Source organism: Mus caroli, chromosome 6, assembly GCF_900094665.2.
Source record: "Mus caroli chromosome 6, CAROLI_EIJ_v1.1, whole genome shotgun sequence".
Classification (NCBI taxonomy): Eukaryota; Metazoa; Chordata; class Mammalia; order Rodentia; family Muridae; genus Mus; species Mus caroli.
The window spans coordinates 24366410-24383022 of NC_034575.1; the positions used below are offsets into that span (position 1 = coordinate 24366410).

At 50.5% G+C, this 16613-nt stretch overlaps 2 protein-coding genes across 5 annotated transcripts in view; one reads left to right on the top strand and one right to left on the bottom strand.

Moving 5' to 3' along the window:
* Kcp (kielin cysteine rich BMP regulator) overlaps window positions 1-2632 on the bottom strand; it is a 37689-nt gene extending 35057 nt beyond the window's left edge. The window contains exon 1 of the mRNA XM_029478167.1: window positions 2178-2632. The gene's annotated coding sequence lies outside the window, so the exon portion shown is untranslated. The remainder of the gene's footprint in view (window positions 1-2177) is intronic.
* An 8119-nt stretch (window positions 2633-10751) lies between these two features.
* Irf5 (interferon regulatory factor 5) overlaps window positions 10752-16613 on the top strand; it is a 15778-nt gene continuing 9916 nt past the window's right edge. For 2 of the 4 annotated variants that reach the window (XM_021164060.1, XM_021164059.1), the window contains exons 1-2: window positions 10752-10901; window positions 15257-15474. In XM_021164060.1, the coding sequence (XP_021019719.1) occupies window positions 15268-15474 (207 nt within the window). In that variant the 5' untranslated portion in view covers window positions 10752-10901; window positions 15257-15267. Of the gene's footprint in view, window positions 10902-13323; window positions 13573-15256; window positions 15475-16613 lie in introns of those variants that run through there. The other 2 variants (XM_029478372.1, XM_029478371.1) reach the window with 1 other exon arrangement.

Here is a 16613-nt window from a genome sequence, read left to right on the forward strand (position 1 = left end):
GAGTTTCACATTTAATACATAGACAGTTGCATTATCTGCAGACGGGGACTGTTTTATCTTTTCCTGAATGTTTTCTGTCTTTTCCTCGTCTTGCTGTATTAACTGAGACTTCTAGTCCAGTGCTGACAGGAAGCAGAGAAAGCCTCGTCCTTTCCCCATCTAACGGGATGTTTTCACTTTCTTGGTGGGCTCACCTCACTGTGGAGACAGGGCTAGACTCTCACTTTCCTCAAGCCAGCTGCCTCTGCCTCCCGAGTGCGGGATCTTAGCCGTGCACCACCATGCTGGAGAGTGGAAGGAACTGTGGTCTGGATATGCTCATTAGAGGATACCAGCAATTAATGATATGCTCATTAGAAGACACCATCAATTAATACTTCCTCCAACTCAGGCCTTGCCCTTGAAGTTTCTGGCACCTCTTCACACCATTACCTGGAGACCAAGCCTACAACATACCTGCGTTGGGTCACATTTAAGACCCAAGCACGTTAGTTATTCTCTCAATGATTTCCCTAGAGCAGTGTACTGTATCGCCTTCTTGTCTCCACTAGGCAGGCTGTCTACAGGATATGCCTAAGGAAGGACAGCCTTGGGCCAAAGGTCCCCAGGAAATAGAACTGAGACACCGAGATGCTCACAGTAGTGATGCAGGAGCTGGAGCTTTGACGAGACGGGGAGGGCCTCATACTCATGGAATCACCCTGACTGTAGGAGTCAGGACACTGCCAATGCCCTTAGGAACATGTGTGTTGACATCTGACTTGGCTGCTCTCAGGGTCCCCTGGTGACCACCACTACTGCCTGCTATCCTTCCCTGGAACACCTACCAGAAAGGACCCCTGATCTGTCCATCTAGGGTCTTACACCCACCGGGTTATCCCAGTAGAGCTCCCCCCTTACTGAGGATCATAGAATTCAGGATCTGAGCTGGGGCCTTCTAAGACAGGCCACGGAATAAAGGGCAAGACCACAGGGTCTGAATGGAAGGAACACTGAGATTAAGGGACGGTGGGAGGCTCTTGACTTCTTTACTCATCAGAGCTCTGTCCTTTAATCTAGGCCCCCACCCCTCATTTCAGCCAGGCTTGACTTCCTGGAATCCTAAACCTTGTAACCAAAGTTGCTACCTGTTAAGTCTGGTTCAAGGTAGAGGAAGAGGCACAATGTCTCAGAGACTCCTGAGGAGACCAGACATAGGCCTTCTGCCTCCCATTTTGTCCCTCAGCCTCCCTCCCAGTTAGAGGGTTGTCCCTCAGACCTCAGTTTCTGACCCTTGAAGGTAGGTCTAGAGGTGTGACTTACCAGCAGACCAAGGCCTGTGGTGGTGTGATGGAGAGAGAGCACACCTGCAGACCTGTGCAGGTGCCTATAGCTGTGCCACACCCACCTCTGTCCTGCCAGGGGCAGGAGACACGTCTTAGTCGGACCAGCTGCCCACCAGCTCTGTCTCCGAGGCAGCCTGAAAATACTTGTGGTCACTCTCTGCTCCTCCCAGCAGGGGGCGTGCACGGAGGCATTCAGCAACTGCCTTGCACGTTGTGCATGCTACACTAACCACAGGCCAATAGTTCTGCATACAGCTGTCTCTCCCATCTCCTGAGGAACTGACACCCAGCTGTGTCCCAGAAATTCAGCCTGTGTCCCTGAGTAGCCCAGATGGAGACAGCAGTTCTCAGCGACCCATCCCTTGGGGAGGTATCCAGGAAGGGCCTGCAGGTTTCTCAGTGCCTGGCAGGGGTACTGCGGTGGCCCATCTTTATTGTTAACTTGGCTGGATTTAGAATCGCCATGAAGCATACCTCCAGATGTGTGTATGGCGGTGTTTCCAGAAAGGCTTAGCTAAGGAGGGAAGAACTGTCCCATGTGCTGGGTTCTTGGACTAAATAAAAAGGGCAATGAGGGGTGCATTCTCTCTGCCTTCTCACCTGTAGATGCAGTGAGGTCTCAGTCGCTTAAAACTCTTGCCGCTATACCTTCCCCACCCTGACCGACTGTGCCCTGAACCTGAACACATATTTGGTCATAGCAACCAAAAAACAACCCAACACAAGCCACCCTGGTCCCCATTCCGCCCTGATCCCTTCTCATGTCTACAATATATATGAGGCCCAGAAGTGAGTCCTCAGAAAAGTATCCCTAGTGACCTGAAAGACTGGGAATCCTGGGAAACCACTCACCTGGTTCTTACAGCCTTCAAGAATCGGCGGCTTTTCATCCACTCACAACCTTATCATCCAATCAGGAAATCCCAACCTGCAAAAGGCTGGCATATTTGGCTGTTCGTAGGGTGAAGCTTGGGGTAACCTTGGGTCCTAAAGGCTTCTGCCCGAGTGGCTTCAGCTTCTCTCTATCTACCACCCTTCCCTGTGTCATCCTATGACCTTTCCTGCCTTATTCTTACTCAAAACAGGTAGTCACGCGGCCTACATGACCAGACGCTCTGTGGGTTCGAGGCCTGGCAAGAGACATCTGCTATAGTTAGGAACTCAAAAGAAGAGAAGTAGGGTTTCTTTTCTCTGCCCACACCTGGTTGTACCCCAACTCCTGAGGGCAGCCTTCCTGCAGGAGGGCTGGCTCACCACTGGTGGCATCTTCCAAATGCCTTTTGTTTCCCAGGTCAGGCCTTTGTGGATGTCCCCTTCACAAAGCTACCCTCTGTTCAATGACACCCATGTCTTTCTAAGACCTCAGCTTAGCTAAAGCTGAGCAGCCAAGATCCACAGGGAGCCATGGGGAGGCGAATGGGAGCGTAACCCAGAGAAGCCAGGTAAAGTTATTTTTAATATTTTTAACTTTCCTCCTCTTCTTCTTCATCCACTTCCTCCTCCTCTTCCTTCTTTCCTTTTTTGAGACAGAGTCGCATGCAGCCAAACCTTGGCTTTGATTATTTAGCCTTTATCTCCCAAATGCTGGGAATACAAGTATATACCATATTGCCTGGCTTAAATTTCCTCAAATTTTATTTTTAGAGATAAGGCTGCAGTAGCTCAGTTGGCATGTTTGTCCAACTTGCATTAAGGCCTGGTTTTACTCCCCAGAGCCAGGTATGGTGGTGCCTATCTACGATCTCAGCACCCAGAAACAGGTATGTTTGAGGTCAGCACACATGAAACTGTCTCTATAGGTTATTTTTAGTTTACTTACAGTTAAATTCAATTACATACGGGTGCGCATGTGTCTGTGTGTGTTTGTGTCTGTGTGTCTGTGTCTGTGTGTGTCTGAGTGTCTGTGTGTCTGTGTGTGTTTGTGTCTGTGTGTTTGTGTGTGTGTGTGTGTGTGTGTGTGTGTGTGTGTGTGTGTGTGTGTAAAAGGCTCAGTTCTGTAAAGACACTGTTCCCTTCACTGCTGACCATTGCTTTGAGAACAGCCAAGCCCATGTTCCCTGACACACTCTTTTTACTTCCCTGGTTTCTCAAGGATCTCTTTCTAGGTAAGGCAGCTCACTTGCTTGCTTGCCTCAACATCTCAAGGGCATGAAGCCACCTCTGAGGCACACACAATATTAGGGTCTAGCTGTGGGAAAGGAAGCTGCAGCAGCTGTCTCCCTCTCCCTCCCCCTCTCCCTCTCCCTCCTCCTCCCCCCTCTCCCTTTCCTTCTCTCTCTACACACATATATGTATATATGTATATATACACACATATACATATATACACATATACATACATATATATACATGTATACATATATGTGTGTGACACACATTATGCATACATACATATATACATATACATGGCTGAGGGAAGGGAATGGAAAGCAAAAATTGGGGACATCTCAGGGATCTCAGTGGTAGCCTCTTCTGGGGATCAGGAGGCTCAAGGCTGTTAGAGTGTAGGGATCTTCATGCCCCCTGTGTGCCATCTGCTCTGGGGATATAGCCAGCATAATGGTTTGAATAGGCCCCATAGGCCTACTGGGAGTGGCACTATTAGAAGGTATAGCCTTGTTGGAGTAGGTGTGGCCTTTTTGGAAGAAATGTGTCACTGTAGGTGGGGCTTTGAGGTCTTAGATGCTCAAGCCAGGCTCAAGCCCTTCCTACTGCCTACTGATCAAGATGTAGAACTCTCAACTACCCCTCCACCACCATGCCTGCTTGCCTGCATTCTGCCATTCCTTCTGCTATGATGACAATAGACTAAACCCCTTAACTGTAAGCCAGTCTCAGTGAAACATTTTCCTTTATATGAGTTGCCATGGTCATGGTGTCTCTTTACAGCAAGCAATAGAACACTGATTAAGACAGCCCGGAAGAGTGGTCACTAAAGCAGCTGAGAACCAACAGAATGTGGGACCTGCCCTATGGAATGGCTGCTGTTGTGTTTATTCCTGTCATATACCCTGAGTGCAAGACACTGGGCCTGCTGGTCTTCATTCCAAGCAGTGTGCTTTGTTGCTGACAGTGTATCAAGTCCACTTTACAAATGGGAGCTCTGGGATGCAGAAAGATTGAACAAAAGCTAAGGCCAAGCATCTAGCATCACTGGACTGCAGTGACAGAAGACACTGATGTGCCATTGGCTGTTGTGCATTGGCTTTAGATCCCTGTGTTTCATTTCCCAGTTGCTGCCACCTCCTCTTTCAGAGTCTCTGCACCTTCAGGTGAAGAGCAAGCAGACCCCTGCTCTGTGCATGAGAATGAAATAATGGCCTCAGGTTTAGTGATAGCAGGATGTGTGAAATGCTCATAGGTTGATTTGTGTCCCCTTTTCCCAAATTCATCTATCGAAATTCTACCCTCCAGTGCTACAGGAGAGAGGGCCACTGCATGCTTAATTAGTTAAGTTGAAGTCATTAGAGGGTCCTTCCTTAACACAACTATAGAAGGGAACGTTTTGCATACAGAAAGTTTAGCTCAGTGGTATAGGTTTGTCTATCATGCACAAAGGCCCTGGGTTTGATCCCCAATACTGCAAAAGAGGGGAACACTTAGGTGCAGAGGTATGTTCTAAGAGAAGAGATCTTGACTTTTGAAGATAAAGACAGATGTCTGGGTAACATTTCTACAAGCAGTAAGTCATCAAAGACAGTAATGAGTGCACAGGGGTGGGGGGAGATTTAGCTCAGGGGCATCTAGCAAGTGCCAGGCCCTAACACTGTAAGAAGCAGGGTGGGGTATATAGAAAGACATCAGTGGGTAACAGTACTCACTTCACAAGCATGAGGGCCTGAGCAAGAAATCCCAGCACACACTTGTGGAGAGAGCGAGCCTCACAACCTGAGTGTGATGCCTAGAATTCGTGCTGCTAGATCCTGAAAGATGTCCTCTGACTACAAGAGCATCTCAGCACACCTGCAGTTCCCCGTGTACGTACTAAATACACACACACTCACACTTACCCACATACACTCACTCACACACACACTCATACACACTCACACCCTCACTCACATATTTACATATATACACTCACACCCACATAAACATACACTCACACACCCATATACACACTCACATACACTCACACCCACATTCACACACACTCACATATACACCACACTCATAGACACATCCACACACATCCACACACTCTACACACAACAATAATAGTAAGTAAAGTTAAAAATTATTCTAGCTGGGTGCACACCTTTAATCCTAGCACTCAGGAGGCAGAGGCAGGTAGACCTTGGTAAGTTCAAGCCCAGTAAGGTCTACAATAGTAAGTTTCAGGATAGCCAAGGCTATGCAGAGAAACCCTGTCTAAAAACAATAAAAAATAATCCAAGCAGTGGTGCATGCCTTTAATCTCAACCCAGAACAGGCTACCACTGAGATCCCTGAGATGTCCCCAATTTTTGCTTTCCATTCCCTTCCCTCAGCCATGTATATGTATATATGTATGTATGCATAATGTGTGTCACACACATATATGTATACATGTATATATGTATGTATATGTGTATATATGTATATGTGTGTATATATACATATATACATATATGTGTGTAGAGAGAGAAGGAAAGGGAGAGGGGGGAGGAGGAGGGAGAGGGAGAGGGGGAGGGAGAGGGAGACAGCTGCTGCAGCTTCCTTTCCCACAGCTAGACCCTAATATTGTGTGTGCCTCAGAGGTGGCTTCATGCCCTTGAGATGTTGAGGCAAGCAAGCAAGTGAGCTGCCTTACCTAGAAAGAGATCCTTGAGAAACCAGGGAAGTAAAAAGAGTGTGTCAGGGAACATGGGCTTGGCTGTTCTCAAAGCAATGGTCAGCAGTGAAGGGAACAGTGTCTTTACAGAACTGAGCCTTTTACACACACACACACACACACACACACACACACACACACAAACACACAGACACAAACACACACAGACACACAGACACTCAGACACACACAGACACAGACACACAGACACAAACACACACAGACACATGCGCACCCGTATGTAATTGAATTTAACTGTAAGTAAACTAAAAATAACCTATAGAGACAGTTTCATGTGTGCTGACCTCAAACATACCTGTTTCTGGGTGCTGAGATCGTAGATAGGCACCACCATACCTGGCTCTGGGGAGTAAAACCAGGCCTTAATGCAAGTTGGACAAACATGCCAACTGAGCTACTGCAGCCTTATCTCTAAAAATAAAATTTGAGGAAATTTAAGCCAGGCAATATGGTATATACTTGTATTCCCAGCATTTGGGAGATAAAGGCTAAATAATCAAAGCCAAGGTTTGGCTGCATGCGACTCTGTCTCAAAAAAGGAAAGAAGGAAGAGGAGGAGGAAGTGGATGAAGAAGAAGAGGAGGAAAGTTAAAAATATTAAAAATAACTTTACCTGGCTTCTCTGGGTTACGCTCCCATTCGCCTCCCCATGGGGACTTTAGCTCCCAGGTTCTCTGCTTTTTTTCACTCTGAGGAGATCCTCAGCTGGTTCCTGTGGGGACAACCCACGAACACTGCCAGAATCCCAAAAGTCCAAAGTTTACAGCCAGGCTTCTTTTTCCTTTTCCTCCATGCCAAATGCCTGTCCTGTGAGCCACAGTGTAGGACTGGTGGCAACAGGGAGGCCCTGGCCCTTTAGTGACAGAGTCCAGCAATGGGGAGGGAAGTTGTTTGGGGGTAATGTTTATGCTGAGTTTAGCAGATTCTAAACCCAAATTCAGGGACTGTGGGAGGTGTGGCCATCTAACCCAGTAGAGTCTGAGCGCCTTTCTAACCAGGCCAAAGGTGGAGAGGGTGCTAACACCGAGGCAGACTCAAGGAAGGGTGACAGGAGACAAATCGCACAGGAAAGTGAGACATCTGGACCTCAGCTGTTTAAAGGAAATAATGAGAAAGGCAAGCCCTAGTGAGACCCCTGGGTCTGGGGTTTAAATAGGGAGATACAAGATGTCAGGAAATGCTGGAGTTTGGGCTGGGGTGGTGGGGGCATTTCTGAAGGTTTAGGGCCAGCTTGAGCAAGGCCCAAACAAAGGAGTAAAGTCGAAATGGAGTCCACTCAGGACATCACGGAAAGGAGAGGTGACCAGCAAGAGAAAGGGAAGTAGCTTTTCTTTTTTTAGTGAGACAAAGAAGCAGAGAGCTGGTGCCCCTGGTGGCGGGGGTGTCTGCTCAGCTTCCTCAGCCCCAGGTTGTGGGAAGAGAGACTGAGTGTGGGTGGGCAAAGGTGAGGACCGGAGGTCCAAGGCGCCCATGTGACCGTTATAGCTGAGTGGGGGACTTCCACATCATACCTCAGAAGCTGAGGAAGCAGCAGTTCATAGAAACAGAGAGGAAGCTAGCTGCAGTGTCCACAGCACAGGTCATAAAACAACTGGAACATTCCAAGCCAGAGAGTCACATCTACCTCTGCTGTGGTTCTCCACTGAATTCAGGCAAAGCTGCCTGTGTGGTGTCCCTCAAAGCTCACCCAGTCCTGCTACCTGATAGGTGTTGAGCCTCATTGTCTCGCCCTACAGACTGGAAACTTCATCCCAGCACAGGGAGTCTGGGAGGAAGAGATTTCTTTATCCTTCTATCCTGGCAGGGGCTTTAGTGAGCATCTGACATCATCCATGTGTGACAGGGATGGGACCATCTCACTTCAGGGATGGAAAGCTGGCTCCAGCACAGGAGGCGTGTCATGTCTCACAATTCCTGGGATTTGATGCCCCATTGGACTCACAGCCTGATGTCACACTCGCAAGTTCCCAGACAAACAGGCCAGTCCAGAGAACCTGCAAAGCCCAGGCCGGAGAAAATGGGGTTGGGCAACAATGGCAGCTGGCATTTCTCAGGCCCTGTCTAAAGTGGGCTGGCCTCAGATGACTGGAGTGTGTTTAGCTTCTCCTTAAGTCACTGTCATTTACACTGGGTTTCTTTCGGTTCCCTCTAGTGGCACAGCTTCCTCTAACTCTCTCTGTGCCTTTACTCGGACCATGGCTTTGCCCAAAGCCAACAAAGGTACTTCTTATCACAAGCTCATCTGTGACAGCGTCATACCACCGGTGGGGGAGTCACTGGACCTCCTGATGCCCTCCTAGGACTATGGAGTCTTTCTGCACCCTGTTGCCCCCCCCCCGAATGAGCAGGGGGAACTGAGATTAATTTTAAGCATCAGAGTGGGGCCTCACTTCCCTTTTGCCCGTGACAGTGCACAGGAGCCTAGGGGACCCTTCGTTCTTGGAATAGCTGGAGTTCTGTTCACTGAATGAGCACTACCCTTTCCTTCCTCCAGAAACAGGTCTCTGGCTCAGGGCAGTTTTTGGCTAAGGGGCTCCTTGTCAGGGAAGACAGGATCTGAATGGAGCGGAATCTTTTTGGAGTCCCGTTTACCTTATGGCCTACTGCTGAGTTTAGGCCTCAGTTGCCCCAATGCAGACATGCGCCACTGTGACTGGAACCACCCAGAGTTTAAATTTTAAAAATATGAAAGAGAAGGACACATGGCTCAGTGATAGAGTGCCTATCATATATGAGAGGGTGATATATTCAGCAGATACAAATAATATATTTACATTTTATATTCAGCTAGAGTGAAAGGAGGGGGGAGATATATAGAGAGAAGGAAAACAAAAACAAACCCGCTGGATTCTCTCTGCTCATTGAAGTCTACTCCAGACATCCCTGGGAAGGCAGCAGAGGTTAAGGAAGAAGCCACAATTCTAATTAATTAATACCACTGTATCTGTCAGCAATCCAAGGCTTTAGATGTAGAGGGTAAACAGTATGTCTACAATGTATATATTTTACTTGATAGCTAAAGCGAACAATGGGGGGGGGGGTAAACAAGATGGCTGGCAAGCCTGACAGCCTTAGTTCAGTCCCTGGGCCAGACATATGAAGGAGAGAACTGGCTCCTACAAGTTGTCCTCTGACATACTCATCCTTATGTGTACCCACAGATGTACACACAAAATAAATGTAATAACATTTTAATTTAACAATTCATTCAGAATATTTGTGTATTAAAAATATCTCTAGGACTGAAGAGATGGCTTGGTAGTTAAGAGCACCTGCTGTTCTTGCAGCAGACCTGGATTCAGATCTCAGCACCCACACCCCCTCGCTCACAACAAGTCTTTAACTCGAGGTCCAAAGAATCCAACGCCTTCTTCTGGTCTCTGCAGGAACTGCATGTTCACGATGCACATGCATGCAGACAAAATACTCATATACATAAAAAATAAAACAAATCACTAAAAAGAATTAAGATGGTAAGCATTTACAATATATGTGCTTATATCTTTAGTTAAGCTGCCTGTGATGCTACACCAAATCTCAGCTACTCAAGGCATCTGAGCCAGGAAAATCGTTTGATTCCTGGAGTTGGAGTCAAGACATCTGATTCCAGAAGTGGGAGACCAGCACCGGCAACACAACTTTTTTCCCTTAAAAGAGTTAAAACCCAACAAACAAACAAACACAATAATCCTTTAGAATTATGACAGGGCAGAGAAGGCAGGCACTTAGTAGCAGAGCGCTTGCCTAGAATGTGCAAGGTCCTGGGATCCATTATCAGTAAAATATAAATATAAAAATAAAAATTACTATAGATCATGAACCATGCAAGACAGGGTTGGTCCCCAACTAAGCTGAATTTCAGTGGAAATTAGACGTTAAAATCATATGGAAAAATCAAACGGAAAGACTCTAGAAGTCATCTCCACCCCTCCTCCAAACCAATCAACAAATTACACCAAAACACAACAAACCAAAAGCTGACTCAAGGAAGGGGTAGACCTTCCTGGAAAAAACACTTAGACTATCAAATAATATGATGCTGACCCAAAAGTTGAAGAGTGAGAATCAGCGAATAATGTTCCTACATGAACAGGATGTGTGGAAGTTGAGGCCAGCATCGTCTGGGACAGGAAGGCCCGTTTATGGAACCGGGAGGTGGGGGTGGGAACCCGCTCAAAGGGCAAACCCAAACCATGGTGAAGGTAAGGGCGAAAGAAGAGGTGGGCTTGTCAGTCACATGGTGAGTTGGAGCGGTCCGGAGGGCCATTGTTAAGGCTGAGGAGACAGAGTGGCCCAAGGTATGTTGAAAGGGAGCTCTCAGTGGTCTCCCAATACCCTGGAGTGTGGCTCCATTGACGCCCGTGCGCAGCGGATCTCCAGCTCCAGGCGGGCGCAGACTAGGTGAGGACAGGCTACAGGGTGTCTGGGGACTGGGTGATGGGTGACTCTGTCTCCCCGGATTCCCAAAGGAGCCCGGCGAGGGGCGCCGAGCTGTCTGCGGTCTCGCGGAGGCCCCGGGCTTCCCCGCGGTGGGCGGTGGATGGGTAGGGGCCCGGGGCGCGGGGTTGGGGCGCGGGGTGGTGGCGAGGGGCGGGGCGGGGCGCTGCCCCGGGCGGGGGCGGCGCGATGCGGAAGTGCGGGGCGGGCTGGGCGACCCGCGGGCCGCGCAGCTCGGCGAGAGCTCAGCTCGGCCGCAGCGCCAGGCCGGGGCTCCAGGCTCCCCGCCGGCTCACAGTAGACAGGTAGGTCCCGGGGCTGTGGGCTGTGTTGGGCTCCGCGCCCCGAAGGTGGTGGGAACAATCCCGGGCTTCTGCCAAGCCACGGCTCCGACACACGGCGACCTGCGCGCCCCGGGCACCTGCCACCTGCGGACGGGGCCAGCGGGGTCGGGATCCCGCCCCTCCGCGGTGGGCGATGATCGCAGGCGGCGCCGGGCCAGCGCGAACGGCTCCAAGGCGCTCCGCACCGGGCCAGCTCAGAGTGCAGGGCTCCGGCCGCCAACGTTCGCATGCTCGGGGAAAGTCCCAAGGGCCCAGTGGACATCCCCACTGCGCCTCGCCAGGGTCAAGGATGCCAAGCGCACTGTCATAGTCTGGCGGGGACCACGGAGGAGCGAGTTTCCGACCCCGACCCTGTTGGCGCACAGCCCGTCTCTCCTCCCTGGCCACACCTCACTGTTTCGACTAAAGAAGTTGAGGTGTCAAGCAGCGATCCCTCCCAAGGATCTTAAAGCCAAGGACAGGAATCTGTGGGAATAGAGTTTGAGGGGAGACGTTGTCAAATAGAGGCTCCGCTCCTTGACTCGTAGCTCAAAAGGGGACGCCGATTTATTCTTAGCAGTTGAGAAGAATCAGGGCGGGGGGCTGATTAATGCTTGGTCTAGTTTTTTGACGGCCTGCCCCTAAACTTAAGAAGTAACAACTGAGAATCTGAACGTGAAGGGAAAGTGTAGTTTGACCGAAACGCAGGCGGAGAGATGTCCCGGGCCAGCATTCGCCCTCGGTGCAGATGTCTCCCAGACTCCAGGTGTCTCTCGAACCTCCAGAGGACCCAGAGCGGGTACCTAGTAGCAGGGGTGGAAGTGGGGGCTTTCTTGGCCTCCTCCTGGCATAGCAAGGCGGACATGTCCCGGGCCAGAGGAGCGGACCAGGAAGGGACACTAAGCCAGTAACCCCGCGATGACTCCAGGGGCTGACCCAGGTCCCCCCCCCCCCCTTCCCTCCGCGTTATGCCCCGGGTGGAGTCTGCAGGGGTGATCAGGAGGGAACGACCTAGCCTGAACTCCAAAGTGGGGATAAGTGATGAGGACCAGAAAGGATGTGGGCCGGGCTGAAGGAGGCTGGAGAGGCTAAAGGCCTCGCATGAGGACCTGTGTGATACAGTACAGGTTCCTACTCCCTAAGCTCCTGGCTAAAGTCTAGGAAAGAGATAGGTAGGAGACCACTCCTATTAACTAAAAGTCCTTCGGGGTTTTCCCTTGAACTCTGGCCTTCCCCCAGCCTGCCCCTGGGAGGAAGCCGGGAGAGGGTTCTTCCTGCCGCACCTGCTGCCCCAGAATCTCAGCCAGTGTGCACTCTGAAGGGGCAGGGCCCCGGGTGTGTCGCTCACCTGAAGAGGGCGGGATTTATGCTCATGCCTACTGCAGGTAACCCCTGGATGTTGCCTTGAACTGGGTGTGGGGTTTAGAACGGGACAATTCGAGAGACCGGAGGGGTTCGAAGCTCTGCCTCTCTTCCTTCCGTTATGGCAGCTTCTCCCCACCAGCTCCGGAGTTCTCAGTGATCTGACTGCCCAGGCAGTCTCTCCTGGGACTTCATGACCCTGGGGTGAGCTGTGGGGACTCTCCATCGATATAAAATCGCAGTCGGGATTCAAGGGCTGCTTCCGTGCCCCATCACATGTGGGATACTTCCTGAGGTCTGACATGGAAGATGGTGGGGGCTCTGTTCGTTTCTTCTTTTCAGGGCTCATAGCCAGACATCTGAGTCTGGGTGTTAGCACTGCTCTTATTCCAGACCTCCAGACCCAGGAGAGGGCAGCCATGTTTAGACGCTGCAATTGCGAACTGGCAGGCAGGATCTGACTCAGATCTAAGCCTTTTTTGTTGGGCAGGAGGGAGCTTTTGTGGGGTAGATGCTGAACTTGGTCCTGCTCAGGGCGAGGCTCCTGTGCATCTAGCTGCAGGTGGTGCCTTCTGCCCCTAGATGAACACACCCTCTCATGGCCCTGGCTTGCTGTGGGGATCCTTTCTCTATGTCACTACTCCATTAGAAGGGACTGCTACTTCCTAACACTGAGGTCAGAGCAACAATTTCAAAACCTTTCTCTGATTTGATTTATCATCATCAGGCTGAGACAGAAAGAAAGCTGCAGTGTTCCTTGGCTCCTTCCTCTCTCTCTCTCTCTCTCTCTCTCTCTCTCTCTCTCTCTCTCTCTCTCTCTGTGTGTGTGTGTGTGTGTGTGTGTGTGTGTGTGTACATCACCCTCCATTCTAAGATCAGAGCTGCTTAGGAGCTATAAAGACAGGTGTTGACAGTAGGCTTGGGAGACAGAAAGGATGATGTAGAGGATGGGGTGGGGGTGGGTCAGCCGAGTGAGTCAGATTTCTGAGTTGTCCCATCGGGCTACTTTCATTTCCCTTAGGTCGGGGTGGAGGCTGGTGTAGAAAGAGGAACTAAGCCACCTCTTCTTAAGCTTGGGGGCAGGGCTGGGAGCCTTTCCACTCTCTCTGTCCAAAGCTGGCATTGCTATTCCTGGGTCTCTGGCAGCTGAGGTATGCACTGCTCTGAAGTGCTCTGAAGTCTGTAGAGGGTCGCTCCGCTAGCCTGGATGTGGCATGTAGTAGCCACAACCCAGAAGATACTAGGTCGGGGAATTGCAGGGGAAACTGGGGCTCCATGCTGCAAAACCCAAGTAAGTCTGCTGAGTTTTGTTTTGTTCCTTAACTGGCTGAATGAGAGAGTGTCTTCCCAGGAGCTGCTGGCACAGCAGCCTCCCTCTTCTCTGTTTCTGAACCCCACCCCACCCCCACCCCAAGTTCAAGAGTTCAAGATCAAGAATATGGGCAAGGGCAGGAAAGAGCTTTCCAGGAGGGAAGATGGGTGAGAGGGAGGGAGCTGTAAGTTACAGGTTCTGTCAGGAGGAGAGGGAGCAGGTAGAGGGAAGAACACCAGGGTTTCGTGGGTCCTGTGGACATAACTCTAGTGAGGTAGAGACTGTGGCCTGCCAAAGTGCTTACCTCCAATGGGAAGCTGTTGTGGCAATATTTAATCTCAATGGGGCGGGGGTGGTCTACCTTGCCTTTGATCATTCAGTTCCCAGATAAAAGGCACTCAGCTTTTATATTTATAACGATCCTTTAGTGTACCAGAGCCAGGCACATATCACTCTTCATGCTCTAATGTCTTCTTCCCCATCAAGAACCCCTCCACGTTCCAACTTAGCTGCTCTTCACTCCAATTGGCCAGCCCTCTTGGCCATGCTTTCATGAGGCGTTTTCTCCTCCCTCTACCTTGTTGTCTCCCCTCAGACCGAGGAACTCTTCCTATCTCTCTTCTGCCCAGCTTCAGGCTGTTGGCATCTTTATTAGCCAGTCAGGGATAATCTGGGGGGGGGGCAAGGATACATAGAATCACTTGTGTCTGCATGAGATTCTCTTCCTCCCTGGGTGCCCCCAGGGAGTGTGCCACCAGGGAGTGTGCCACCAGGGAGTGTGCCACCAGGCCAGTGTGAAGCATTACAATACATGGCAACAGGAAGCTGTTAGACCTGGTCTGCACTTCCTGCCACCATGTGTGTGGCACTAGTCTGTAAACAGGAGCACCGAATGGATGTGAAGGAAGTAGCAGGAGCCAGACTCAAGTCTACTGATGGCTTCTGGGTGGCACCATCTAAGCCAGGTACCCGGTGTCACTGGAGTGGATGAGTGGGATTTTTATAAAGAGTTCGGGGGTGGGGGGGGGAAGAAAGCTTCATTCCTGAAAGAACTGAGGAGAAAAGCCAGAGCTACAGGTGATCTTAACCAAAAGGCCCAAAACTCCGAGTCCTGTGGACGAACCTGTCCCTAACCCCTCTCCCACGGTCTGTTCCTGTCTAAGGCCAGCTTGTGTTAGAAGCCTGTGACAGGCATTTAGTTTAGAGGATTTGTTAGGAGGGACGGGGAAGGGCAGTTTCAGGGGAAAGAAGTTGAGTAAGATGCAGAGAGAAAAGCCTGGCAAGGCAGGACAGATACGGCATGGTGGAATAGCCAACCCTAGAGAAGTACCCATGGATCTCGCTGGCCCACCTCTATGCAAGGGAGCCAGCTTTGCCTGTGCTATGACTTCACAGAGATGGGTGGCTTGACCTGGGGAATAAGGCACCTGGGATAATTCTCTAGTGAAGCAGCAGCTGGGTACTGACTGCACTCAAGAATGGGTGGGTGGCCCACAGCACCCACTAGCACAGTTCCCTAACAGAACTCACAGGCTGCGTGAGCTGTGACAGGAAGCTGAGGGACGCCTAGATGGACTGGGGTGCTCATCCGCTCGACCTGTCCACTGGGGCAGGGAACATCTTGCTATCAGTTTGCAGAGCTCCGCTTTGCTTTCTCCTACAGAGCCCTTTGCCATGAACCCCCACCCCAGGGAGTCAGCCCCAGGGATTCCTCCACCACCCCGCCGTGTGAGGCTGAAGCCCTGGTTGGTGGCCCAGGTGAACAGCTGCCAGTACCCAGGGCTCCAGTGGGTCAACGGGGAAAAGAAACTCTTCTATATCCCCTGGCGCCATGCCACGAGGCATGGTCCCAGCCAGGATGGGGACAACACCATCTTCAAGGTAAGCCTTGGATAAGGTGCTGCCTTCTTCTGGGGCAGCCCCTCCCTAGGAAAGAGCCCTCCCGAGTAGAGAGAGGCACAGTCATCCCCTGCCAGCCACAGTGCTCAGGAGATCCCACACCTAGACTCAGGGATACAGGACCATCTTTTCTAACCTGTAGCCTAGAGCAAGGTGGGGATGGAAGGTCTCTGGGAGACCAGCCTGTAACTCTGTGTAGCACTCCATGCTCTTGATTTATGTTACACTGGACGACACGTTACGCATACTATATCACATGCACTAAATGAAGTTACTAGCTCATCTTTTGGGTTTGGTCTGGGTTTTGAGTCAGGGTCTCACTATATAACGCCCAGCTAACCAGACTCGCTTGGGTAGTCAAGGCTGGCTTGACTTGTCATCCTCCTGCCTCAGCCTCCCAAGTGCTGGGGGTATAGACATGTACCACCATGCCCAACAAGCCCTAGTTCTGGACAGGCCCTACCAAAATAGTTTTACAAAAGAATATATAGTATATAATATATAATATATAATTGGAATCTAGTCACATTTAAAAATGTTTAAATATACTTTGATGTAGGGTCTCCCTCTATATTCTTGGTTGGCCTGGAACTCACTATGGAGATGAGAATGGCCTTAAACTTATGGAAGCCCCCTTCCTGTCCCTCCAGCGTGTGCTGGGATTGCAAGCCTATGCCACCATGCCTAGCTAACTTTTCAAAGATGTCTTTGTGCTAGGGATCAAGGCTATCCTTGCTCATGCTAAGACACATACAGTCACTAAGGGACAGCCCCACCCCCATACTTTATTTATTTATTATTTTATATTTCTTAAAACATTCTCAGCTGGGTGTGGTGGCGCACGCCTTTAATCCCAGCACTCGGGAGGCAGAGGCAGGCAGATTGCTGAGTTTGAGGCCAGTCTCGTCTACAAAGTGAGTTCCAGGACAGCCAGGGCTATACAGAGAAACCCTGACTCGAAAAACAAACAAACAAGCCGGGCGTAGTGGCGCACGCCTTTAATCCTAGCACTTGGGAGGCAGAGGCAGGAGGATTTCTGAGTTCGAGGCCAGCCTGGTCTACAAAGTGAGTTCCAGGACAGCCAGGGCTATACAGAGAAACCCTGTCTCGAAAAACCAAAA